This window comes from Silurus aristotelis (assembly GCF_946808225.1).
Source record: "Silurus aristotelis genome assembly, chromosome: 12".
NCBI classification, from domain to species: Eukaryota; Metazoa; Chordata; class Actinopteri; order Siluriformes; family Siluridae; genus Silurus; species Silurus aristotelis.
The window spans coordinates 29,803,617-29,830,549 of NC_139585.1; the positions used below are offsets into that span (position 1 = coordinate 29,803,617).

The 26,933-nt window shown below is 41.4% G+C and overlaps 2 protein-coding genes and 1 long non-coding RNA gene across 3 annotated transcripts in view; 1 reads left to right on the forward strand and 2 right to left on the reverse strand.

Moving 5' to 3' along the window:
- Window positions 1–26,933, forward strand: part of LOC310734376 — a 159,544-nt gene that overhangs the window by 28,880 nt on the left and 103,731 nt on the right. Inside the window, exon 2 of the long non-coding RNA XR_014536028.1 lies at window positions 2,336–2,397. This is a non-coding gene — a long non-coding RNA (uncharacterized lncRNA). The remainder of the gene's footprint in view (window positions 1–2,335; window positions 2,398–26,933) is intronic.
- Window positions 1–26,933, reverse strand: part of LOC310734355 (uncharacterized protein) — a 198,600-nt gene that overhangs the window by 23,991 nt on the left and 147,676 nt on the right. Inside the window, exons 28-32 of the mRNA XM_083556263.1 lie at window positions 22,047–22,397; window positions 21,830–21,934; window positions 21,636–21,731; window positions 8,064–8,156; window positions 7,716–7,805 (exon numbers count right to left, since the gene is read on the reverse strand). Of these exons, the coding sequence (XP_083412389.1) occupies window positions 7,716–7,805; window positions 8,064–8,156; window positions 21,636–21,731; window positions 21,830–21,934; window positions 22,047–22,397 (735 nt within the window). The remainder of the gene's footprint in view (window positions 1–7,715; window positions 7,806–8,063; window positions 8,157–21,635; window positions 21,732–21,829; window positions 21,935–22,046; window positions 22,398–26,933) is intronic.
- On the reverse strand, window positions 15,807–18,722 carry LOC310734362 (uncharacterized protein). The gene is made up of 2 exons (XM_083556276.1): window positions 17,208–18,722; window positions 15,807–17,167 (listed from the first exon to the last, which is right to left on the reverse strand). The coding sequence occupies exon 2, from the start codon at window positions 17,102–17,104 to the stop codon at window positions 16,094–16,096; it is 1,011 nt and encodes a 336-aa protein (XP_083412402.1). The 5' UTR covers window positions 17,105–17,167; window positions 17,208–18,722; the 3' UTR covers window positions 15,807–16,093.

A 26,933-nucleotide genomic window follows, 5' to 3' on the forward strand; every position in this document is an offset into this window, starting at 1 on the left:
GATTTTGCTCATCGGCCCAAAAAATAGTACACAGAAGCTCCGGCATCTCAGCCTGCATTTAGACAGTTGTTCTGTAACTATTAGTTCAACGGTAAAAGACCTGGGAGTTATTTTAGACAGCAACTTATCTTTCAAAAATCACATCAATCAAGTTACAAAAACAGCCTTCTTTCACCTTAGAAATATTTCTAAGCTAAGAAATATGTTATCTATATCTGATGCAGAGAAGCTCGTCCATGCGTTTATGACCTCTAGAATAGACTACTGTAATGCATTACTAGGTGGATGTCCTGCATCATTAATAAACAAGCTTCAGTTAGTTCAGAATGCCGCAGCAAGAGTTCTTACTAGGTCAAGAAAATACGATCATATAACCCCAATCTTATCGTCCCTACATTGGCTTCCTATTAAGTTTCGAATAGACTACAAACTACTGCTACTCACTTATAAAGCACTAAATGGTTTGGCTCCAATGTATCTATCCAGTCTTTTAACACGCTACAATCCGTCACGCTCCCTGAGATCTCAAAACTCTGGGCTTCTAGTAGTTCCTAGAATAGCAAAGTCCACTAAAGGCGGTAGAGCATTTTCACATTTAGCTCCTAAACTCTGGAATAGTCTTCCTGACAGTGTTCGGGGTTCAGATACACTCTCCCAGTTTAAGTGCAGATTAAAAACATATCTTTTTAGCAAAGCCTACACATAACACACATCACACACATCACATCATAACCTTGTGCTCCAGAACATCTGATCACATGCACATTATCAACTTGTGCTGTTAATATCATGAACAGCAGCTACGCTAATTCCTCTCCACTGCTTCTCTTTCTCTCCCCATCCCGAGGCTTCCTGAGGTTTGGCCAGCTCCAGTCACGTCCCACCTCGTGAAGATTATGGACCTATGGATGATCATGGAGAAGTAGATGCCGAGTGTTTAAAGGCCCTGGCATGGAGAAGCTGATGCTGGATCTATGATGATCACAAATTGTTCTGTATTGTTGAAAGATTTATGACCAAACTTTTGATGTCACCCATATGAGGATGGGTTCCCCTTTGAGTCTGGTTCCTCTCAAGGTTTCTTCCTCATATCATCTAAGGGAGTTTTTCCTTGCCACTGTCGCCACGGCTGCTCATCAGGGACAAACGCACACCATTCACCTTCACTGTTGTTTTCTGTAAAGCTGCTTTGAGACGATGTCTGTTGTGAAAAGCGCTATACAAATAAACTTGACTTGACTTGACTTGACTTGACTCTCTGAACGCCGGCAAGCACCTGAACACAGGTGAGTTTTTATATGAAACAAAGCTAGAAAAAAATAAAACAAAAGACAAGTATAAAGTGTAAAAATATGAATATATGTTTGTGTTTGTTATGTGCAGTGTGAATCACCGTCAGGAGATTAAAATGAGTGGAAATGTTTCCGTGTGTGAGAAACCGCTATGCGCGCGCACGCAAATCACCTCAGAACAGAGTAATGGAGGACTGAGGTAAAATACTGTGTGTGTGTGTGTGTGTGTGTGTGTGTGTGTGTGTGTGTGTGTGTGTGTGTGTGTGTGTGTGAAAGAGAGAGAGAGAGAGAGAGAGAGAGAGAGAGAGAGAGAGAGAGAGAGAGAGAGAGAGAGAGAGTGTGTGTGTGTGTGTGTGTGTGTGTGTGTGTGTGTGTGTGTGTGTGTGTGTGTGTGTGAAAGAGAGAGAGAGAGAGAGAGAGAGAGAGAGAGAGTGTGTGTGTGTGTGTGTGTGTGTGTGTGTGTGTGTGTGTGTGAGACCAACAGGGACATGTCACTTTTCCCCACAGAAATGAAAGATTGAGGATACATGTTCTTTGGTATCTTCTGGGTTTGTGTCTGAGAATTTTAAAGACATTTTAAAACTCTTATTTTTCTAAAACAAACTCAGCAAAAACATAAATAATAAAGCAGATTCTGTACAGAGCAGCAGTTTGGTCTAATCTCATTAAACCACATGAAACTGAAGATCAACAGTTTTCTATAGAAGAATAACGTGTCATTAAACATGTTAATTGTTGGTGTTCGGGATTCGTGTCTGTACATAGTGTGTGTTATTATTAATGTGTTTACTGAGTTTGGACTTTTAAAAACTCATCACATTAATCCACGTTAAGATTTTTCTTTAACGGTCTGATGGGAGAAATGATGTGTGTCAGGGCAGTATCAGCGTGAGCGGTATTTAATGTAAAAGACGTATATTATTACAGATTTAGATGTTGTGTGTATCTTATGGATAAAATCAGCAATGAGTTTTATCAGCAATGAATGTATCTGGTACCAAGATGTTCACAGCAGATCCTGTATGTTCTGTAATGTACACCAGGACCTGAAGTTTCCTAGTAGAACATCACTCAGTGCATCACACAAGATCTGCTGGCTCCCAAGGTAAGTGACCCCAAACCACCTTCTAACACTGCTTCATGATCCAGCACTGATGTTCACATGTTCATTGTAGGAGCTTTTGATGGTCGACAGAAATCAGCACAGGTGTTCTGACCAGTTTAGATGATTTCTATCAGTCTTTTACCAGGTTGTGCTCTGGTAGTGTTGTTTTAGATAAAATAAATAATATAATTACAATAAATAAATAATATTAATGTACAATCTTAAAAAGAATAAAAATTAAGAAAAACCTCTGAAGGAGAACAAAAAAAAATGAAAGAAACTTTTCTGCTCTCATACAGAATTATATTTATTCTTAACAAAGATACAGAAAATCATCTTTAGATTCAATATTCAGTGAAAATATTATTTTTTACATGTGTACACTGTATATAAAACTAAACTCTAAATAAATAGACAACATTGCTCTTCCTGGATCTTTATATTAGATTTTCTATTAGTATTTGTGTTCATATTTGTACCAATGCAGTTTCCCAGAAATCCAGAAATCATCATCCAAAAAACCCCCCCCACCTAAATAACAATTCTGTGCCCCTGTGTCTGAAAACAAAACAAATAACACACCAGATCTCAATCCACACTTCAAATTAAATCCACATTTCTATTACAAACAGTGTAGGAGAAATAAACTGTGTGGTTAAAGAAGGTTTGTTTATGATCAGAAAGTGTAAGTATGTCTATAAAAGCAGACTCTGGCAGTTTGTTTTTCTGAAACACTCATAATGTTTCTACATTATGGCAAGAAAACATGAAACCAACCACAACCTCAGAGAAGTGATCTGAAGAGATTGATCAGGAAAGGGGTTATAAGGCCGTCTCCACACTAGCTGAAATTTATTATATTACATTAAGAAGGTTTGTGGATTGGAATAAGCGTCTCAGCATAAACAGTCCAAGACCATTTAATGCCCAGAGATAAAAAACCCAAAGGTGACCTTCAGGCACCAGAATAATACATTAACCCAACTGTGAAGCATGGTGGTGGAAGCATGATTGTTTGGGATTGTTTTACACATTAAAGAAGTTCTTTCTCATTAACATTTTTCAGTCAGATGTGAGACCTTTTTATGCTCAGGGTTGTGCAGTATAATCACCTCACACTAGAGGGTGCTGTGGGGATTTCAGTCACTCAGGTGATGAAAGATGGAGCTCTAGCAGGTCAGGTGGTAAAGAATCAAGGTACATGTGCTTTTGATATCTTCTGGGGTTGTGTTTAATTTTGTTGTGTTTGATTTTATGTATGAAATGAGGATCTGCTTCAGAATGGAACATTTCTGCTTTAAAAAGTTTGAAAGGTTCATTTCTGAGGAAAAATATCTGATTAACAGGTAAATACATGATGAGTTTAATGTAATAAGATGAAAAATACTTTATTAACTATTATTATTAGTGCATTAAGAGACTGTATACGGCTGAACATCATGAGTTTTAATGTTATTTAGACAACAGTTGTGTACATTAACACTTTGTACTGTGTATATATATATAAAAATAAGTGTAGAATCAAAGCATTTGGGAAGCGTCTTACATGCTAAGATCCTTAGAGCTCAAAAACAGGAGCCAGATTCTGGAGGTCATGGTCATGTTTGGGTTAAGATGCTTTTTTTCTACATGCCTGTGTGATGGGAACAAATGTTACAGTCAGAGACTTTAATCCAAATGTAATATATTTATATTGTATCAATTTTATCATACTAATGAAGGAAAAACATATATATATATATAATATTGATGAAAGAGAATTTTGATGGGGGACATGCTAAATATAATTAATATTAAATAAAATTGATCATTTGTATGTCTTAATGTAACTCAGCTGAGAAAATTCCACATCTCCAAGTCCCTCCCCCCCCTCCCCCATCTCTCTTTTTCACATCTTTCCCCTTGCTCTTCTTCTTCTTTCTGCCCTACATCCAACCCAGCTCCACAGAAACAGGGCTCAAGTCCCCTTTTAATGCTTCCCTGAATACAGCCTGGGTTAATCTGTTGGTGTTGCAGGAAAGCTGAACATTTTCAGGACTGGTAAAGATCCCTGATGCACCAAACTGATACAAACCAAATACTAATGAGTATCAAATCATTCATTTATACATTTTTATTTTTATTGTGCTTTTAACAATGAACATTGTCTTTACACAGATAATGTGGTGATTAAAAGTGAATATGTTCTTTATAAGTAAGTTTGTCCCTGATGAGCAAGCCTATTCAAGAGGGTACACAATATGCTTTGGTGGATTCAGGTTGTAATCAGAATCACTTTATCAAAATATAGGTCAATATGATGCGATGAGTGCAGCATTTTGGGTGAAGGTGAAATGCATAAACATTCCTTAGTAGCAGTCACGGTCCAATTCTGGTGTCAAACGCATAAAAACGCATATGGTTTGTGGCCAGCATTGAAGTTTAGGGTATTGTATTTAGATGGGTCTTGTATTAATGAGCAGGATTGGCTGGAGATTTGTCTCTGGAGCAGATGTGAGACAAAAGTCTCCAGCTCTTCTAAAAATATTTGGTATTGGCCATTTGAACAGAGTACACAAAGACATCACTTTGTGTTCGCTTCGGTGAATACGCAACACGATAGCAGGTAAAAGTGCAATATATCAGCATGTAGTGTTACAGAGGTACTTTCTGTATTATCTCCCAATACGGGACCCACAACAAAAGGGGTGTAACTTCATCTGCATGTGTAGGCAGGCGGTAGGTGATAAACAGGCGATAAAATAACAGAAACATGAATGTCAGGACCAAAGGTTTCCTAGTAGAACATCACCTAAAGCATCACACTGCCTCTGCCTGCTCTTTCTATAATGAATGTCAGGGCCATTTTTTGTACCCCTGTAAGCCACACCCAGCCGCCTTATTAGTCAGACCTGACCATCTTCTTTCATCGCTTCATGGTCCTGATCTTATGCTCATGTGATGCCCCTTTCCCGTTTCATTCATGTTAAAGAACAAAAAATAATTTTTTTATAAAGCTTGAAGCTTCTGAAATTACTGATAATAAAAACATATTTTTTATGTTTTACAATAATTAAATAACTATTTTATTTCTGTTACTAAAGCAACAGTAAAATGCCAAAAAAAGTAAACAGACCTGCTAAACATCAGATCATTCAGTAAAACCCCGTTGGATGAGCATAATTCATTCTTGAAAATTGCTCATAGGTCCAAACATTCTTGGTTTTAATTGTAATTCTATTTCTAATTCTTATTTCTTTTTCCCAGCACCCTCACTGATTTTCCTGGGAGACATTTTTCATGATTTCTAGTGAAATAAAAATATAACACTAAAAAAGTTATGTTTTTGCTGCACTGAACAACGAGACCGACCGAGTGATGCGTCATCAACTACGCGACTGATGCTTCCCTGCAGCGTGGGTTTGCTCGTGCCTTCGAAATTTGCTCGTAAAACTCGAGCAAGTTTGCTCGTATCTCTGTTTGCTCGTACTATTAGTTGCTCGTACAACAGGGTTTTACTGTATTCTGTGTCATGTCTGGAGATTATACTTACAGTAAACAGATATCTGTACAGCAAACACGCACACAGCAAAGACGCATTCAGTTGGTATTAGAATAAGTCGCAAATCCACTGTACGCTGACCAGTTCCTGTTTATAATAAATAAAAGACATTGTAGCACCATAAATTATTAGATGAACTCATTTCAATAACACTTTTGTAATTATAACAATTTGTCTGGCAGTAATTTCACTCTAATATTTGTTGTATTTGATGCATTTTGTTTTATTATTATTAATATGAATTTTACAGACTCACGTGCTTTTAGGATCAGCTCCACTAATAATGCGGCAGCGTTCACAAAAACAATCAGCACTGAACCAATCAGGAACACAACCACAGGATACAGTGACTCTGTAATGCAATTACATGATGAATAGTGATATTAGTTTATATCAGTGATCCTTTCAGCATCACATTCACACTTATGCACATGGACACCAAATTTCCAGCTCCGTAAACCATTTTAATACGCCTCATTATCATTATATATTATATCTGCCTACCTTCTGATTAATATCTTTAAGAATGATAAATAATATTAGTTCAGACGATGTGATGAAGAAAAATGACAGGCACTGATGTGACAGAATTGATATTAGACAATACGTGTATAGTGTGGACCAACAGTTTCAAATCACATTGAAGGTCTGGGATGTTTGAACATTGGAAATAACAGTATAAGAGGGATACCAAACTACCTAAACATGGGAATGAACACAATTTCTGCAGTCTGCATGTCTGAGAGGCAGAAGAGAGTTCAGTTCAGTCAACGCTCACCATGATCACAGATTTTGCTTTGCAGTGGGGAAATTAGTGATGAAGGCAATGGCTTTCTGCAACCAGTGAATTCTATTTTTTAAGCGAGTTTTACAGTGAGGATCACTCTGTTTCTGGTGTCAGAGTTTTAGCGGATTTGTGTTTTCTTGAAATAAAGGTCACTGGGTGGTGTTTCTCCAAACCTCTATATCTGAGGCACCTACCTTCATAAAAAGGTTTGAGAGTAAAATGAATGGCTTTGAGCTGTGGCCTTTCAACACTCAGTCATGAGTCTCAGTCTCAGAATAAATATAAAAATATTCATAAATCCACAGTCTGAATTTATTTCAAATAATTAATGAATCTCTAAATTCTGCCTCAGTCACAGCAAACGTACATTCAGTTCAGTTTTATCAATGATTCTATTCATTATTATTTGTACAGCACTTTTAACAATGGACACGTCTCAAAGCAGCTTTATAAAGATAAAGAGGTATGAAGTTGCACAGAAATCTTTTTGTGAAAAAATGAAGTTAATTAAAAAGGTTTGGTGTCTATAAATTTGTTCCTTTCAATTTAAATTTGTGCCTAATGAGTGAACCAGTGGTGACTGTGGTGAAGTAAAAACTCCCTGAGATGGCATGAGGAAGGAACCTTAAGAGGAACCAGACTCAAAAGGGAACCCATCCTCATCTGGGTTACACCGAATGTCCATTTATACAGTTTCTTTAGAGGTCAATGATCTCCTGAAGTTATCATTATTGATTGGATCACTGTCCGATCCCACAGAACTTGACTGTTACTGCAGCTCACAATCTCCTCCTTGCCTGCTTGCAAACTATCACCTTCCTGAATAAAGCCAGTGGTGTTGTGAATCGATCATCTGCCTCCCATTCCTTCCCTTTTCTAACAAGCTTTCCACAATCATTTATAATCAAAATACTGCAGATTGTATTTTTTTTAAACCTCAGCAAAAGGATCAGGATAAATTCTAATGAGTAATTAAGAAGTAATAAATACCTGATGTCTGATTTAGAGTTGAAAAAAATGAAATATTCATCACACTTAAGATAATGAGGAACACAGTCACACAGATCAGTGCAGCTCGTTCTATGATATGAGAAAAACACAAACATTATTAAGAGTGATTAAGAGTGAAGTACAAATATTTCAGTAAAAAACTGCAACACAAGATCATGTTTTTGTACAGGGTGATTTAGAAATTTTTCCTTTTGGCTTCCTGATTAAATATGTTCAGTGAAGCTTGAAATAAAACAATTAGAACTCCTTTTGTAAATGAGACTGTAAGAGAATCATTTAGTCCATAAGCATCTTCACTATGAAAAATTAAACAGGACTTGTTCTTACCTTCCACATTCACTGCACCATAAACCCTGAAGGTAAACAATGTTGGGAATAGAAGCTTCAAAACCTTCACAATAAATAATAATAGAAAAACACCTGCAAAAAGAATTATTACACATTTACTTCACACAGTATCAGTGTTTTTACTGGTTTTTAAATATGCTGTACACTCTGTAACAGAACCTACTATACATCATTTATTACATCAAAACCCCAATTCCAAACATGCTGAGCCACTGTGTAAAATGTGAACTTAATCATTGGCAATGATCGGTTGCAGTTGCAGGGAGAAGAGGTGGAGAAGGTGGAGGAGTTCAGGTACCTGGGGTCAACAGTGCAAAGTAATGGAGAGTGTGTTAGAGAAGTAAAGAAAAGAGTGCAGGCAGGGTGAAGTGGGTGGAGAAGAGTGATTTGTGATAGAAGAGTATCTGTGAGAGTGAAAGGGAAAGTTTATAGGACTGTGGTGAGACCTGAGATGTTGTATGGTTTAGGAGACAGTGGCACTGAGTAAAAGACAGGAGGTGGAGCTGGAGGTAGCAGAGCTGAAGATGTTGAGGTTTCCGTTGGGAGTGACGATAATATACAAGATCAGAAATGAGTTTATTAGAGGGACAGAGCATGTAGGACGTTTTGAAGACAAGGTGAGGAGGTGTGATTGAGATGGTTTGGACATGTGCAGAGGAGGGACATGGGGTATATCAGTAGGAGAATGCTGAGGATGGAGACACCAGGAAGGAGGAAAATTAGCAAACATTAACAAATCCGAAAAACAAAAAAAACAAATCCGAAAACAACAATTCAGACAAACCAGAAAAAGTAGGTATAGTGTGTCTTGCTGAAATGTACACCCTCTTTTCATTTTCAGCTTTCTGGTAGTTGGCAGCAGATTTTTATCCAGAATTCTCCATTCATTCTGCCTTCAATAATATGAAGTCTGCCAGTACCCCTTGCTAAAAAGCAGCCCCAAACCATGATGCTTCCACCCCCAAACTTAACTGTTGGTATGGTGTTCTTGGGGTGGTGGGCAGTGCCATTTCTTCTCCAAACATGGTGTGTAGAATGACTGCCAAAAAGTTCAATTTTGCTTTCATCTGACCATACTATAGTATTATAGTTAGTGGTGCTTGAACAGCATAATAGTCTTGCATATTTATTATTGCAGATTTTTTGTAAAATAATTTTTCCAGTCTTTCTGCCACTATCACAAAACATACATCAAAATGTGCAGCCTGTTCATGTGAATTGTACAATGATAATGAATGGGGATGAGAATACGAGTGTCAGAGCAGAAAAGAATTGTCCTCTAGCATCTGACATGACGTATAACATCCACATGCAGCTGGTAGGTAAACCCTGCGCTCAGGAATGCACCATAAAACTGGGAAAACAACATTCCATTAAAATGCCTATATAACATTCACGCTTGTCTAGAGTGAGCAGTAGGCTGCATCCATACTCCAAAAATTCTCTGATGGGAATTGTGGGTAATGGGCGATGATCCTGCGTCATAGAAAATAACGGGGAATCTCGAACATTCCGTCATTTAGAAACAAACAGGGCATAAAGTGTGTGAAGGCCAAAAGACAAACTGAGGTGTGACATATCAAAACTCTCAGCACAGTCGAGAGAATTGCATTTGGAGCATTATTTTATCGTTGGACAGCAAAATATGCAGAATCACTGAACATAAATATACACATGTGACGTCAAAACACAAGAGTGGGTGATTCCTGACTGAAGTAAACAGTTCTGCTGATGAATTTGACACCATAAAACACCAGTCCCATTTTCTTTAGGAAATTTAAATTCTAGTTAATATTTACTAGTTAATAATATTTTTACTGGATGCCTAATTTATGCTGCTACCTATAACAAGATATGGCTGTTACTCAATAATCAGTTAATTAATAGATTAATGTTACTCTGATTCTGACATTCGCATGACAATTAGAGAAAACGAACTTTTCCCTTTTACTTTATAAATAAAAAATTAAGGTATTTTATGGCCTAATGTAACTCTGATATATGCTGAGTGAGACGTGTTCATAAACAAGAAATTTGTACCTACATAGCGGTGTATCATCGTTTGTGCAGTGAATACCTAAAGCAGAATGTCAGAAAGCATGGGTGCGGGGCTAGGTGAGTGCAGAGTGGCTGGGAGGACCCAAATGCAGGATGCACACAGAATTATGGCGAAAACAAACTTTAATATAAAAGTAGCGCAAAGGGGCTAAGGAAAATCACAGTCCAAAAACAGTCCAAGGTCTTAACACAGGCAAACAGGGTAATGCAGGCAGAGAACCAAAACCAAAAACCAAAAGAGTGCAAAAATCCATAACCCAGCAAACAGAGCAATACAGGGCAAAGCAAAACACAAACCAAAAAACAGTCCAGAATCCAAACCAGGTAACTAGGCAGATCAGAACAGGGATCAGGAACAGTATCGGAAACCAGGGCAGGCAGGGTGGCAAGAGAAATCCCAGGGACAAGGAAGCCAGTAAGATAATCTGGCCCCGAGCTAAAGTCTTGATTGTCCTTATATACCGGGAGGCACGGGAAAGACGGCAAGATGCTCACCGCGGAACCGGGAAATGAGCGCCGTGAAACCGGAAGTGCATGTCGCAAAACCAGAAGTGCGCGCAAGGTGCCCCGGAGATCCTGACAGAATAACTGAATTAAACTCAGTAGTAGCGAGTCTGTACCTCCCTGGTGGTCTAGTGGTTAGGATGCAGGGATCGATTCCCTGTCAGGGAACCAACCCCCGCCACTTTCAGTGCCGGTCCCAAGCCCTGATAAATTGGGGAGGGTTGCGTTAGGAAGGGCTTCCAAATCAAAACATGCGGAAGATCCGCTGTGGCGACCCCTAACGGGAGAAGCCGAAAGAAAGTTACTTTAGTAGCGAGTCTGTACCAGTAGAAACTAAACGTCTCTAGGTTACAAATGTAACCCTAGTTCCTAGAGGGAACGAGATGCTGCATCGTAACGCTTTGGGAACACCCCCTGCCTTGTCCGCGATCTGAACCACATGTGAAATCTGACCAATAGGCGAGTCGTGACGTCATCGGCGGGCGACGTCACGTAAACCAGGAAGCTACAAATGGCTGCAAGATGGTAGAGACACCAGCTTCTGCAAGAGGAGAAGGTAAGTGCCGCAGGGATGCAGGGAGTGTGGCACGGAGACCCAGCGTCTTGTTTCCATGGAGAACTAGGGTCACATTCGTAACCTTGAGATGTTCCCCATTTAGTAACTCGAGCTGCGTTGTAATGCTTCGGGAACGAGTGTCCCATCACGCCACACCGACCAGACCTTGCCTAATGTGTGAGGGCCTCGGCACCTGCACGTAGGACAGAGGAGCCCGGAGTGGCTCTAAGGTCAAGGTCATAGAACCGGACAAAGGTCAGCGGGGTGGACCAAGCGTCACAGATGTCCTGGAGTGACACTCCAGCGGACCAGGCCGTAGAGGCCGCCACACTCCAGGTGGAGTGAGCTCTGACCCTGAGTGGTGCGGGGAGGCAAGAAGACTCGTAAGCCGGCACGATAGCACTCACTACCCATCTGCTTAACGTCTGCTTATTGGCCGGGAAGCAGACAAACAGCTGTTCTGACTTCCTCCATGGACTCGTCCTGTGGAGGTAAGTGTGGGCACAGTCGGTTCAGTCGCTCCTGGTCGGGGGCTACGAATTTAGAAGGGCAGAATACCTGTAACATGACAGGTCGTGTGGGAGCCGTAGGCACCTTAGGTACCTACCCAGATTTCGTGTATAGAAACGTGTCACCAGAGGGTGCCTACCCAGCGACTGCCCCGCAGGCGGGGTGATATATGCCGCAATGGCGGACACGTAAACCTTCAGGGTCGAAGGGGTTAACCCTGCGGCAAACTGGCCCACAGCTTTTAAAACTCCAGTCGGGGGTGAACCAGGGTCCCGCCTGCCTGCGAGAGGAGATCCCTCCTGGAAGGAATTTCCCACGGAGGGCCCTCAAGTAGGGATACCAGATCCGCAAACCATGGCTTGCCCGGCCATCGAGGTTCTACTAGGAGGAGACGGACTCCTTTCTAGCGAACTCTCTCCAGAACTCCCGAAAGCAGTGCGATAGCGGGAAAGGGGAACCAGAGGGGACAATGCGAAGTCTCCGGGGTCGCAAAAAGATCCACCTGATCTCTGTAGAACCTCTGCCATACCTGCTCCACCACCTCGGGGTGGAGTCCCCACTCCCCAGGCTTCGGCCATTGTCTCGACAGGGTGTCTGCCATGACATTCAACCATCCTGGGATGTAAACAGTTCTCAATGAGAGGAGTTTGTCCTGGGACCACAAGAGGACCTCTCGTGCCAGTTTGTACAAGGAGCGACACCGAAGGCCCCCTGGTGGTTGATACGTGACCACCGCAGTATTGTCCGTGCGGACCAACACATGGTGGTCCCTCAGGTCGGGGAGAAAGTGTTTTAACCTCAAAAACACTGCTATCATCTCCAGGCAATTTATGTGCCACGAGAGACGTGGGCCACTCCACAGACATTGGGCGGAGTGGCCACTCATGACCGCTCCCCACCCCGTTAGGGAAGCGTCCGTCGTTAGCATCATGCGACGACAAGGAGTACCTAAAACGGGGCCTTGGGACAGAAACATTGGGTCCTTCCATACATCCAAGGCTTGAAGGGCATGCCACGAGACCTTGATAGTACGATATGATTACATTTGGGGGAGAACCCTCTGACCTGGAGCGACCACTGGAGGTGTCTCATGTGGAGGAGGCCAAGTGGAATTACACTGGATACTGCCACCATGAGACCCAGCAGCCTCTGGAACTGCTTCACAGTGAGTGGCTGGCCTTCTCGTACCCTCCTGACTAGTGTGAGGATAACTTCTATCCGGGCGGGAGACAACCGTGCCTGCAACCTGGCTGAGTCTCACACCACGCCCAAAAAAGTGGTTCTCTGCACTGGAGAAAGCGCACTCTTCCTGCCATTCAGAGTGAACCCCAGTTCCTTCATGCAGGCGAGAACGATATTTTGATGCCTGGTGCTCTGAATGAGCCAATATCAACCAGTCGTGGATATAATTCAAAATGCAGATGCCCTAGAGCCGCAGCGGGGTCAGTGCTGCGTCCACGCATTTCGTGAAGGTACGGGGTGAGAGTGCTAGGCCGAACGGGAGGACCTGTTATTGGTAAGCTTCGTCCCCGAAAGCAAAACCTAGGAGCCTCCTGTGTGCAGGAAGGATGGGAATGTGGAAATATGCGTCCTTCAGATCTATCGTGATGAACCAGTCCTCGGACCTGATCCGAGTCACAACCTCTTTGAGGGTGAGCATCCTGAACATAAGCCTCATAAGTGAGCGGTTCAAGGAGTGAAGATCCAGAATGGGACGTAACCCGCCATCTTTCTTTGAAAAAACAAAGTACTGGCTGTATAAGCCTGACTCTCGAACCAAGGGGGGAACCACCTCGACGGCCCATTTCCCCAGAAGAGTGCGCACTTCCTGTTCCAGGACCAGAGCCTGCTCGGGTCCCACCAGGGTGGGACACAACCCTTTGAACTGGGGAGGAGAAGACGCGAACTGTACTATAGTCCACAGGACCCACTGGGAGACCTCTGGCAGCCCCTCCCAAAGTTGTCAGAACAACTGTGTGCCGTGTGCTTGGTACTTACTGCTGCCACGTAAGCCTTCCATACTAAGGCTGATGTTGCACGCAACGGCTTAGTAGGGAACACCGGGGCCTTTAGCGATTATGCTATGCTAGGGAAGAGATAGCTAGCTAGTGTCTCTTCCACACACAGCATCGCCCCGTAGCTGCACACGTTCGCGTAGAGCGAGGAGTGTTGGGGAAAAAGTACATCTTTACACACTCTCAGCATGCGGACAATTCGTTGCTCCAAACATTCAGCTGAAATACTTTGCTGCGAGGTTTTGTAAGACTTGCCTAGTTTGTTCTTCACTAATTGGAGATTTCTTTCTTTCTTGTGATTCAGTTGATCCCAGAGAAGATCAGTAGGATTAAGGTGCAGTGACTGGGCAGGTCATGATAGATATCACTCCAGACGTTTGTCTGCTCTCAGATGTGCGCTTCGGCTCATCATCTTGTACGGTGAAGTACGAGAACATGGGAACATGGGAACATCAGGATTCCATTCACTTTCCGGAATCTTCCCTGCTCAAAAACAACCCAAATCCATTAAACTTCCACCGCCATGTGTGGTCTGATCACATCTTCTCTCCTGTTCTCCATCTTATACTTCTGATATAGATACATTTTGACTCAAATCAACTTTTTCCATTTACTGTCCAAGTTTTGTGTTTTTCCCGTTTACTAATTTTGTCACATAGAAACAAAAGGAACATGGATGTGTCTCAAAAAACATAAAAGAATTTCCATGCTTTTCACTCAGTTTAAGTAATAAGTACATTGAAATAATTTCCTGGCAAACACACAGTTTGAATGTAAAATTTTGTGACATTTGTTAGAAGAAAGATACTGTTCTGAACCCCAGTACCCATGAGAAGTCTCTGTAACTGTGGAAAGTTAAATTAAAAGTTAAAAGTTAAACTCTTACAGAGAGTGACAAGCAGAATAGTTGAAACTGCCCCTGGAAGAAAAAGTATCAGCAGCCAAACTTTCCATCCAGTGCTTATTTTATGCCAGACATCCACAATAACAGCTGGAGAGGACATAAAATTTTTAGTATATTTTACACAAATTATTAACAGATAAAGATATTTTATATATATATATATATATATATATATATATATATATATATATATATATATATATATATATATATATATATAATAAACATAACAAATTAAAAAATTATATTCTTTCTGTGCTTTCGACAAACAATATATTTGTTGTTTTCTTTCAGTTTTTTTTAATGTATTTTACAGAATGAAAAACCCTTAGAAGCTTTAAAGGTCTGTAGAACTCTACAGTAGTGTAGTGTTTCTTTTATCTTTTCATTTCATACAAGTACTAAATAACATTACAGTTAATGGTGTAATGGATTGATGTAGACTTACATACATAAGCAACAGCTATGATCACAATATATTGTAGTGGGACTGCCAAATATTGAATGAACACACAATCTGCAATACAATTAAGACAAAGTGTGTACTGATTAGATCAGTGTTCAATAAGTGCATTAATGAGCTCCAATTAGTTCAGAATGCAGCGGTAAAAGTCATTACCAGAACCAGAAAATAACATCACCCCTGTCTTATCCACTCTACACTGACTTTCAATTAATTATTATTAAATCTTCTTTTTCTTCTTCTCCTTCTTTCGGCTGCTCCCATTAGGGGTCGCCACAGCGGATCATCCGTCTCCATACCACCCTGTCCTCTACATCTGCCTCTTTCACAAAAACTACCTGCATGTCTTCCCTCATCACATCCATAAACCTCCTCCTTGGCCTTCCTCTTTTCCTCCTACCTGGTGGCTCCATCCTCAGCATTCTTCTACCAATATAGTTCATGTCCCTCCTCTGCACATGTCCAAACCATCTCAATCTCGCCTCCCTCACCTTGTCACCAAAACATCCTACATGCGCTGTCCCTCTAATAAACTTATTTCTAATCCTGTCCATCCTCGTCACTCCCAACGACAACCTTAACATCTTCAGCTCTGCTACCTCCAGCTCCACCTCCTGTCTTTTACTCAATGCCACTGTCTCTAATCCATACAACATTGCAGGTCTCACCACATTCCTATAAACTTTCTCTTTCATTCTTAGAGATACTCTTCTATCACAAATCACTCCTGTCACTCTTCTCTACCCACTCCACCCTGCCTGCACTCTTTTCTTTACTTATCTAACATACTCTCCATTACTTTGCACTGTTGACCCCAGGTACCTGAACTCCTCCACCTTCTCCCTGCAACCACACCACTCCACTGCCCTCACTCTTATTCACACACATGTACTCTGTCTCTTACTCCTACTGACTTTTATTCTCCTTCTCTCCAGTGCATATCTCCACCTCTCCAGGCTCTTCTCAACCTGCTCACTACTCTCACCACAAATCACAAAATCATCCGCAAACATCATAGTCCAGGAAGACTCCTGTCTGACCTCGTCCGTCAACCTGTACATCACCACTGCAAACAGGAAAGGGCTCAGGGCCGATCCTTGATGCAGTCCAACCTTCACCCTGAACCAGTCTGTCGTTCCTACTGCACACTTTACTGCTGTCACACTGTCCTCGTACATGTCCTACACCACCCTCACATACTTCTCTGACACACCTGACTTCCTCATACAATACCACAACTCCTCTCTTGGCACTCTGTCGTACGCTTTCTCTAAATCCAAATACACAATGCAACTCCTTCTGACCTTCTCTATACTTCTCCATCAACATCCTCAAAGCAAATAATGCATCTGTGGTGCTCTTCCTCAGCATGAAACCATACTGTTGCTCACAGATGGTCACCTCTTCTCTCAGCCTGGCTCCCACTACTCTTTCCCATAACTTCATGGTGTGACTGATCAACTTAATTCCCCTGTAGTTACTGCAGGTCTGCACATCTCCCTTATGCTTAAAGATCGGTACCAGCACACTCCTTCTCCATTCCTCAGGCATCCTCCCACCTTCCAGAATCTTGTTAAACAATCTGGTTAAAAACTCCCCTGCCATCTCTCCTAAACATCTCCACGCTTCTACAGGTATGTCATCTGGTCCACCCGACTTTCCACTCTTCATCCTCTTAATTGCTGCTCTCACTTCCTCCTTACTAATCCTATCTACATCCTGCTTTACCAACTCCACATCATCCAACCTTCTCTCTCTCTCATTTTCCTCATTCATCAGCTGCTCAAAATACTCCCTCCACCTTTTCAACACACTTTCCTCTCTAGTCAACACATTTCCATTTCCATCCTTTATTGCTCTAACTTGCAGTACATCCTTCCCAGCTCGGTCTCTCTGCCTGGCCAATCGGTACAAATCCTTTTCTCCTTCCATAGTGTCCAATCTCTCATACAGCTCCTCATATGCCTTTTCCTTGGCTTTTGCCACATCCCTCTTTACCTGCTGCCGCATCTCCTTGTACTCCTGCCTACTTTTCTCATCACTCTGTCTATCCCACTTCTGTTTTGGCAACCTCTTTCTCCTTATGCTCTCCTGCACTTCCTCATTCCACCACCACGTCTCCTTGTCTTCCTTTCTATTTCCAGATGTCACACCAAGTACTTTTCTAGCTGCCTCCCTCATCACTCCTGCAGTAGTTTCCTAATCACCCAACACCTCTTCACCACCACCGAGCCCCTGTCTGACCTCTTCCCTGAACCTCAAACTACCTCCTTCAGTTTCCACCATCTTATTCTTCTTTCAGTTCTCGCTCTCCTCTTTTTCTTCTTTGCCTCCAAAACCATCCTACAGACCACCATCCGATGCTGTCTAGCTACACTGTCCCCTGCCAACACCTTACAGTCTCCAATCTCCTTCAGGTTGCATCTCCCGCATAGAACATAGTCCACCTGTGTGCACTTTCCTCCACTCTTATACGTCACCCTGTGATCCTCCTTCTTCTCAAAATAAGTGTTCACCACTGCCATTTCCATCCCTTTAGCAAAATCTACCACCATCTGCCCTTCCACATTCCTCTCCTTAAAACCATACCTACCCTTCACCTACATGCCCATTAAAGTCTGCCCCAATCACCAATCGTTCTTTCCTAGGTACACCATCTACCACTTCATCTAATTCACTCCAGAATCTTTCCTTCTCCTCCATCTGACAGCCAACTTGTGGAGCATAGGCACTGATGACATTTATCATCATCCCTTCAACTTCCAGCTTCACGTTCATCACTCTATCAGAAACTCTCTTCAGCTCCACTGCACTCTGTATGTACTTTTCCTTCAGAATCACCCCTACACCATTTCTCTTTCCATCCACACCATGATAGAACAGTTTAACCACCTCCAATGTTCCTGGCCTTACTCCCTTTCCACTTGGTCTCCTGAACACACAACATCTCTACCTTTCTTTTTTACCTTAATAATAAATTATTATTAAATACTATCACTAAAGTCTAAAGCACTGAATGGTCACAAGTCACATTACCTGATCAAACTTCTGGTCAATTATGATCTGTCACACCTACAGCCATTAAAGTCTAATCAGTCTATTTGTTGTTACCTCAAATAGTGAAGACTACAGCAGAGAGCAGAACTTTCTCTTACAAAGCCTTCTAATTAGTGTTCAGGTCTCAGACACAGTCTCAGAGTTCAGGTGTAGGATAAAAACATTTATTTTGTGAAGCTTTTTGTCAGTAGGTGTTTTGTAGGTAAAAGAGCAGATTTGTTGTGATTGTGGTTATAGAGTGCTTTGGTAAACAGGGATGTTCAGATGTTTCCCCATCCTACCATGCATTCAGAAAGTATTCAGACCACTTTTTTTTTACTTTTTCAATGTTGTTCTGTTGCAGTCTGATTCTACAATCATTCAAATAAAAAAGTACCCCATAATGACAAAAGTGAAAACAGAACTCTAGAAATGTCTGTAAAAAAATTTTAATAAAAGAAAACCCTGAAATATGACATGTACATTAGTATTTGGATCATACGTATTTACTCAGTACTTAGTTGAAGCTTTTTTGGCAACAATTACAGCCTCAAATCTTTTTAGGTTTCATGCATCACCGTTGCACACCTGGATTGGGCAGTGATGAGCAGTTTCCTCCAGACATAACATTTAGAATTATAGTCAGTTCAATCTTGGATTTAACAGTTGAATCTTGGATTCATCAGACCAGAGAATCTTATTCCTCACAGACTAAAATTGCTTTAGGCATCTTTTATTTCCAAGATTGCTTCTAATAGTGCTTTTGGAACTTTGTCTCCACACAGGATCTCCATATCTCAGTCACTATTAGAGTGACCATCAGATTCTCTGTCACTTCTCCTACTGAGGCCCTTCTCCCTCGATTGCTCAGTTTGGTCAGGTGACCAGCTCTTGGAAAAATCCTGGTTGTGCTATTTTTTCCATTTGAGAATTATGGAGGCCACTGTGCTCTTGGGAAACTTCAATGCAGCATAATTTTTGTAGCCTTCCCCAGACCTGCCCTTCCAAACAATCCTGTCTCGGAGATCTAAGCAGTTCTCCGAGACAGTGTTAGATGTCAGATCCTTTGACATCATGGCTTGGTTTCTGCTCTGATCTGCATTTTTAGCTGTGAGGCCTTCTATAGAGAGATCCAATCAATTAACATTTCCACAGGTGGTCTCTAATCAAGGTATGAAAACATCTCAGCAACAATCAAGAGAAATAGAAAACACCTAGAGCTCATTTTCAATAGTTGTTGCAGAGGGTCTGAGTATTAATGTACATGTGATATTTAATTTTTAATTAAATATCTGTAATTTAATACAGACATTTCTAGATGTGTTTTTACTTTGTGAATATGGGGTACTGAGTGTAGATTAATGAGATGTAGATTTATACATTTTTTTAATGATTGTAGTTTCAGGCTGCAACAAATGAACATTTTTTAAAAAGTGAGTCTGAAAAACATCCTGGGTTTTTATGTAACAATAAGGATACTAATGTCTCTCTCTCTCTCTCTCTCTCTCTCTCTCTCTCTCTCTCTCTCTCTCTCTCTCTCTCTCTCTCTCTGACTCTCTCTCTCTCTCATTCTCTCATTCTCTGCTTCATTTGAGCCAAAAATGCTCCAGAGGTACCAGTGATCCTATTCCTCTCTTCTAGCTGGACCTGCCTGATTCATCCTGATGTCCCATCTCTGAATGGAGTCTCTTCAATTGCAGCTACTTGGTGTAGATGAGGATGGTTCCATCTCAGGGAGTTTTTATAGGGACTAATTGATGACTCTAAAATGTATTTATTTCTGTATATATACTGAATAATGTCTATTTCTGTAATGGGACAATGTCCATTGTTTAAAAACATTATACAAATAAAATAAAAGTAAATTGAATTTTTATAAAATTATCAATGTATAACCAACATCCTCACAGAAGACATTATTATATATTTATTAAAGATTTTCTGAACAGTTGGAAAACATGAAACACAGCACTTTGTTTTCAGATGAAAACAGAAAAAACATTAACTTTGGATGAATACCGTAATTTCCGGACTATAAAGCGCACCCACTGAATTTGACAAAGATTGTTATTTTTAACATAAATAAGCCACAGGTGTCTACATTGAAACTAATGAACTTTAACACAGGCTTTAACGAAAGACACTAAATGCAATATGTTGCGCTTCTATTAGGAGCATAGCGGTATTTTGGGAATAGCATGTGACTGCATTCTTCCAGTATTACCGCGTGTGTTCAAGACTGAGGATTATGTCCTTATTATTTTCTGATGCTCATTTCTAAGTTTCTTTGACTTTCTTTCGTTTCCGTTCGGAAATTTCATTGTTCTAATGTTATGTCGCTCAGTTTTTTTGACTTGACGTTAGTGAAACTAACTAACTAACTTAGAAAGATGAGATCATTTATTAATTGATATATTGAAGTCAATAAAGAAACTTTTGAAAGAAATTAACCAACAGCCCACTGAGTTTAAAAAGACACATCAGAACCGATTTCTATAATTACAATTACTGTCAATTATTATTATTGATGCAATTCTGTTATACCTTTTTCCTTTTAGTGTCACCACTTTAGCAGCACAACAGTGTGGTAAGTTTTATAATACTAATAAAGTGACAGAGTGTGATGTGTGTATAAAATGCACAGTGGCAGAAGCGGATGCAAGTACACATAATATTTATTTATTAAAAAGACAAAAATAGAAAATGTTGTAGGAGGCTGAACTGCCATCCCTGGTGTGAACAAGTTGCAGAAGGAAATCACACAGTCACCCCTGGTGTGAGCAGGTCAAGTCAAGTCAAGTCAAGTTTATTTGTATAGCGCTTTTCACAACAGACATTGTCTCAAAGCAGCTTTACAGAAATCAACAGTCAATGTGAATGGTGTGCATTTATCCCTGATGAGCAGCCATGGCGACTGTGGCAAGGAAAAACTCCCCTAGATGTAATGAGGAAAAAACCTTGAGAGGAACCAGACTCAAAAGGGGAACCCATCCTCATTTGGGTGACATCAAGAGTTTGATCATAAATCTTTCAACAGGTCATCATTACAGGATGGCTGAGCAGGTCCTGGAAGGAGGTTGTGTTGTTACCCCCTTGTGTTAGCAAGTCATGAAATGATATGACACTATCAGACCCAGTGTGAGCAGATCATTGGAGGTCATCTCGAACTTAAAGGTGAGGTCACATCGTTGACCTCACGTTAGAGCTCTTCATGGGCGCTGTCTTTCCTTACCATATAGAACCCGAAAAAGAGGAAAACATGGTTGCTAAAGCATCCAAAACATCCTTCCCAAACATTATTTTGCTCCTCTTGCTCAAAAACCTTCACAAGCAGGTCAACAAACCCTGCTATGTTGCTAATGTCCACGGTACTTTAAACGAGTAGGAGTTCCACCCAGTGATGAGTGTTTTACCTACTAATGATTGTGGCAGCCATTTTTCTATATCAATGAATAATGTGAGAATTACAGTTGTAAAGACTGTAACTGTAAAAAACAATACTTACCCTCAATAACTCCCCAAAGAATAAGGCCAATTGACAAAGTGATATTCAGACAAAGGACAAGTGCACACTGTACATCTAGATGTGTTTCTCTGTTATCTACAAGGAAACAAAGAAAAAAAAGAATGTTATTACTTTATTATGTTGAAATTTGAGAAAAAATTTATTTGGAGTGATAGAAAGAAACCCAGACTCACCTTTCTTATAAAAAGATGTATAAGAGAAGTAGCCTAGGATAACTGATCCAATTACAAACCCAAGTAAACACAAAACTAAAATCCCAATATGCATAGAGGAAACACCTGCATGGGACAAACACCAGAGTTATTAAACCACTACAAGACTGTAATATATAAGAGTAGTGAATGCTCTACAACATCTTTACCTGTTTACTGTCCATAAAAAACAACTTACCGAGCTGCTGCACCTCCACTGTTGTGTTATCTGATAAATCACCAGAAATTGCTGAACAGATGTACAGTCCTTTGTCCTCAGTTCTGACATCCTTCAGTTTCATTGAGAAGTTTCCTTTGCTTCTGTCTTCAGCGCTGAAGAATTCTACTCTGTCCTTAAATCTCCCATGTGTTGATTCTGTCAGAATGTCACCCTCCTGATAGAGCAGCACTAAGAGATCTTCATCCTGTTTCTTCCATGAAACCTCTTCTATCTTTTCTGATGGTATATGTGAGTCTACAGAGCAGTTCAGAGTGATTTCTTCATCCGCATACGCAGATATAACATGGGCTCCAGACACAATCAAACACTCTGAAATAAGAATTGACATTTAAATTTATTAAAAAACATATTTGAATAACACTCACAGGGCTCAGGCGTATGCTTCTGCTCATCGTCTTGTTATATGGTGAAGTCGGTTCCAATGAGCTGCAGTTCAGGCAGAATTGCATGGTGTTGAAATATTGGACCATTTTGGATCAGTTCTTGTTTCACCCAGTGTCAGGATCTGGGAGAATTCTGTGACCAGATGTTGCCACTGGGCCCCTACTCTCTATTCCCTACTTCCTGTCCCCTAGACCCTCACAGTGTCCCTAATGTTTTCACCTGGCCCTTGTTAGTTTCCATGTATTTAAGTTCCCTCTTTTGTGTCTGTTCTTGTTGGTTCATTGTCCTTATATTTAAGGGCCTTGATGTTTTGTTCAGATGTTATGTGACCTTTTTTCTGAGTTTTTATTCAGAGTTTTCCTGTTTCTCGAGTCCTCTGTGAAAGTCCCTGTGCTTGATTCATGACACTGTGTCTTTGTCGGTTCAATAAAGTTTCCTGATTGCCTCTCATTGTTATTCTATGTTGTCTTTGATGTTGTCTCTCAAATTCTGGTGTTGTCTATGTTTTAATATGTTACCTGTTATGTTTGTGATGCTAAGTATGTGATTTCATGTGTTTTTTGTTTCTCAGTTTCTGTTTCCCCAGTTTAATAATCAGTGTACAGTTTCATTAGTTTGTTTCCTGAGCCTCCTGCCATCTCTCGAGTTTTGTCTTCTCAGGTTCTGGAATTATTTTAGCTCTTCCTCATCATTGCTTTTTGAGATCTGTGTTTTCTGGAAATGTTTTTGGAAGTTAACTTGTTTTTTGGTACTGTGGACTTTCTAAATAAAATAAAGAATGGACTTATCATCTTTCCAGAGTATGTGTCTGTGCTTGGGTTGTAAAACCTTCCTGTGGCAGACTGCTCCTCTGTGTCTGCCCCTCTCTCAAGCTACCTGGGTCTGACACCCAGAATAAGTCTCCAACCAACCCCAAACCATTAACCTCCACCTCAAATATATGACTGTGGGGGTGATTCAGTCTAATCACATCATCTCTCCTGTTCTCTGTCTTAGTTCTTCTATTAGAGCCATAAATGTCACATTTGAATTCATCTGTTTAAAAAACTGTCTTCCCTCCTGAACTTTCTATGAGAAGTTTATTCACAGTCCAATTCTTGTTTTTGCCTTTTACAGAGTTTGTGGCATAAATCAAAACAAGGAAAATGTAGATGTATAAGGATCTTCTGCACAGTACTTATGTATTATTATTATGTTCTGTTTTTGTGGCACTGTCAGACGAGAGACTAAACAAAAAATTAATTATGCAACAATATACAGCACATGTAAACCCCAGACAAAGTGAGTTTTAGAAAACTTGATTCTTGTCCTGTTGCTCCAGAGGTCATTACAGTTCTTCCAAAACTAGTCTAACCTGAACCACACCCTGTAGTGTTTTTTTTGGTTGGTCAGTTGGTCTTTTTTCTCATAATACTCGTGTGATTGATTTAATGATTAGTGATTGGAAATATATATATATATTATGATTTCTTTATGACTGGATGTTTTACAGGTGAACTATTAGTTCTAGTTCCTCAATTCTGCATGAACGTTTTCAGAGTTGAAGCACATGAAGAAAATAAAAAAAATCCTTCCTTAGATCAGATCATAAACTGAATTTCAGCTCTATAAAACTCAGTGTATTTACAGTTCACTAATAAACACAATCATGGTGAACATTACCATTACAGAAGATCACCGACAGCAGCAGATGAAACCAGAGCAGTACAGCAGCCTCCATGTCTGTAACACGAATACTTTTACTTTCACTTTTCACCTCAGGTGACTAACAACAAATTCTGTCTGAACTCCTTCAGAAAAACATTCATCTACATATATGTCAGATATTCAAATGCCTTCTAAAAACATGTTTTTGTAGACATTGTAATGTTTTATAATTTATTTAAAGAAATCATTTTCTGAAGAATTCATTTCCCCTCACTGTGCTCTTACTTCTTATTTATATCTGTATAACTCTACTGTAGGCCTGACCTTTACAACTAAAATAATACATTGTTATGAATTACGCATTAAATGTTTTTTAATTGAGTTGAATGTGAAAAAAAACAGGAATAATGACACGTGTGCCTTTTGATCAGGTGAAATTTACAGACATCTACGAAGGTGGAACTGAGATGGAACTGGTGCACTTGTTTAGAGAAGAGGAGCTTAATAATGTGAAGAAATAAATGTAATAAATAAAATCCTATATGAAGCAGAGTAGTGATGGGTTTATCTGTGACTTCTGATTTAATTAGAATAAAACTTAAAGGTTCAGTCTATTTAGTGAGATAAATCTCTTTAATGTGACTCAGCTAAATGAGTCGTTTTATAGATTGATTCATTCCTTTTTTACTGGAAGCACAGGAGAAAAATCTCTATAAATTATGTGCAGGATACAGAATTGAGTAGTTCATCTCTCGACTCTTTCAGTCCGAGTCGTTCTTTTATCACGTGACTCTAATAGACGCTATGCAGTGCATAACACAGGAACCAGAATTGAGTAGTTCATTTAATGAGTCTTCTGGTCCGAGTCGTTATTATTTTGTGATCTCACATGACTCACATATATGCTATCTAATGCAATTGATCAGGTTTTTTGGTTCTAAATTTTCTCTGATTATTTAATCTGTATGAAAGTTTGAAGAGGTACAGTTTCTTTTCCCCTGACCCATTTAGAGCGGCTGGAGCGGTGCACTGCAGCCGACTACACCTCCTGAGAGGCGGCAGATCCCCCCCCATCCGCAGCGACCAAACGGGCGGAATACGGGGAGCAAACCGCTGGAGAACGCTGCGCCCTGAACACGACTCGTGGCAGGGCCAGCAGACAGTTCTCCTGAACCCGAACGGCAGGAGCAGCGCACTGCGGCCGTTGAAGCCCCTGAGAGGCAGCGGATGACCCCCATCCGCAACGAACCTCCGGGTGGAAATAAGGGAGTTAACCGCAAAAGGGAGGCAGCGTCCCGAACACCCTATGGCAGGGCCGACAGACGGGCCTCCCGGTGGTGCCAGGGAGGGACAAGCGCCATAGCATGAGGTGCGCACCGCCCTCCAAGATGCAAGCCATCAGGCCTACGCACCACAGCCCGTTCACTAGAGGCAGGGACGACCCTTAGGTCGTCCAGCCCCTCCACGGGCTCAGAGTGTCGCCATGGGCCCCTAGGACCTCCCCGCGGGAATCGGGTGGCAACACTCTCACCGGGCTATGTACCAGGGCGAGGCTGCTGCCGAGCAGCCCCATCGAAGCAGCGAGGAACTACCACTGAAACCAGTGGCCAGGAGGGGACACCATGGCGCTCAGAAGGAAGCTCGCGACATCCCGCCTAGCAGGCCAGCCCGGTATGCCTGCAACACACCCATTGTGTGGAAGGAACCTGTAGCCTGACCTGCCGCGTAGCCCTACCCACTAGAGCCAAGCGGATCTACGTAGGCAAACCGATAGCAGTCACAGACGCAACACTCGGGGAGAGATAGCTAGCTAGCGTCTCTACCACAAGCGGCATCGTCCCGTAGCCACGCCACTTCGCTCCAACAACATTCGCGCACAGCGAAAGAACATCGGAAAAGCACGCGCTAATGCTAACAGCCGATACCATCGAGAGCCGAAGCCTCGAGGGAGAGCGCCCACCTCGGAGAGCGCTCCCCGAAATTCCCCCACCTCGGAGGAAGAATACGGAGCACCGCGTCACACGCACCGGAGAAGGAACGGCAAAAACGAACGCAATCCCCGGGGAACGGGAGCTCGCCTCGCAGCCGGGAGCGCATAGCCGCACGGCTAAAATGCTAACAACCCATACCCTCGAGAGCCGACTAAGCACGCTCCTAAGCTAAGCAAACAACACATCGGAATTCTGCCTGCATATAAGCTCATGACTGCACAGATAACACACTCAAAGCGCTTACCTGAACGAGCAGAAGCTAATGTCGCTACCACCGCACAGCCATCTTGTAGCTTCCTGGTTTATGCGACGTCGCCTGTCTATGACGTCACGGCTTGCCTATTGGCTAGATTTCACACGTGGTTCAGAGCGTGGTCACGCAGGGGCGTTCCCATAGCGTTTCGACGCAGCTCGAGTTCCTGAAGGGGAACTGCACTTCTACTTAAGAGAAGACTCAAAATCACAGATTCTATGTGAGTTCTGGTTGATCAGCTGAGTACAAGGATTCGGTGAGTGCCCTCTAGTGGAATTTCATGGCAAAAGCAGGCAGAATCGCAAGTGACTCAAATCCATAGTAGTAACAAAAAAACATTACAACACCGCAACATTTCATATTTTATATGAGACACACATTGAACTCGGCGGCTTCCGTATGTTTCACGCCAGCGCGCTTCACCTCAGTCACTATATAATCAGACCGCTGGGGGGCGCTCAGATTCAGATTTGAGGAAGAGCAACGCCGACAAGCACCTGAACTACTACGTTAGAGTACAGATTATTTACCTTTTTATAAAAACTTTTTTATAGTTTGTAACTTATAGAA

Bases quoted from the DNA above. Each gene is read 5' to 3' on its own strand.
- LOC310734362 (XM_083556276.1), bottom strand. From the start codon at position 17,104: ATGCGGCAGCAGGTAAAGAGGGATGTGGCAAAAGCCAAGGAAAAGGCA.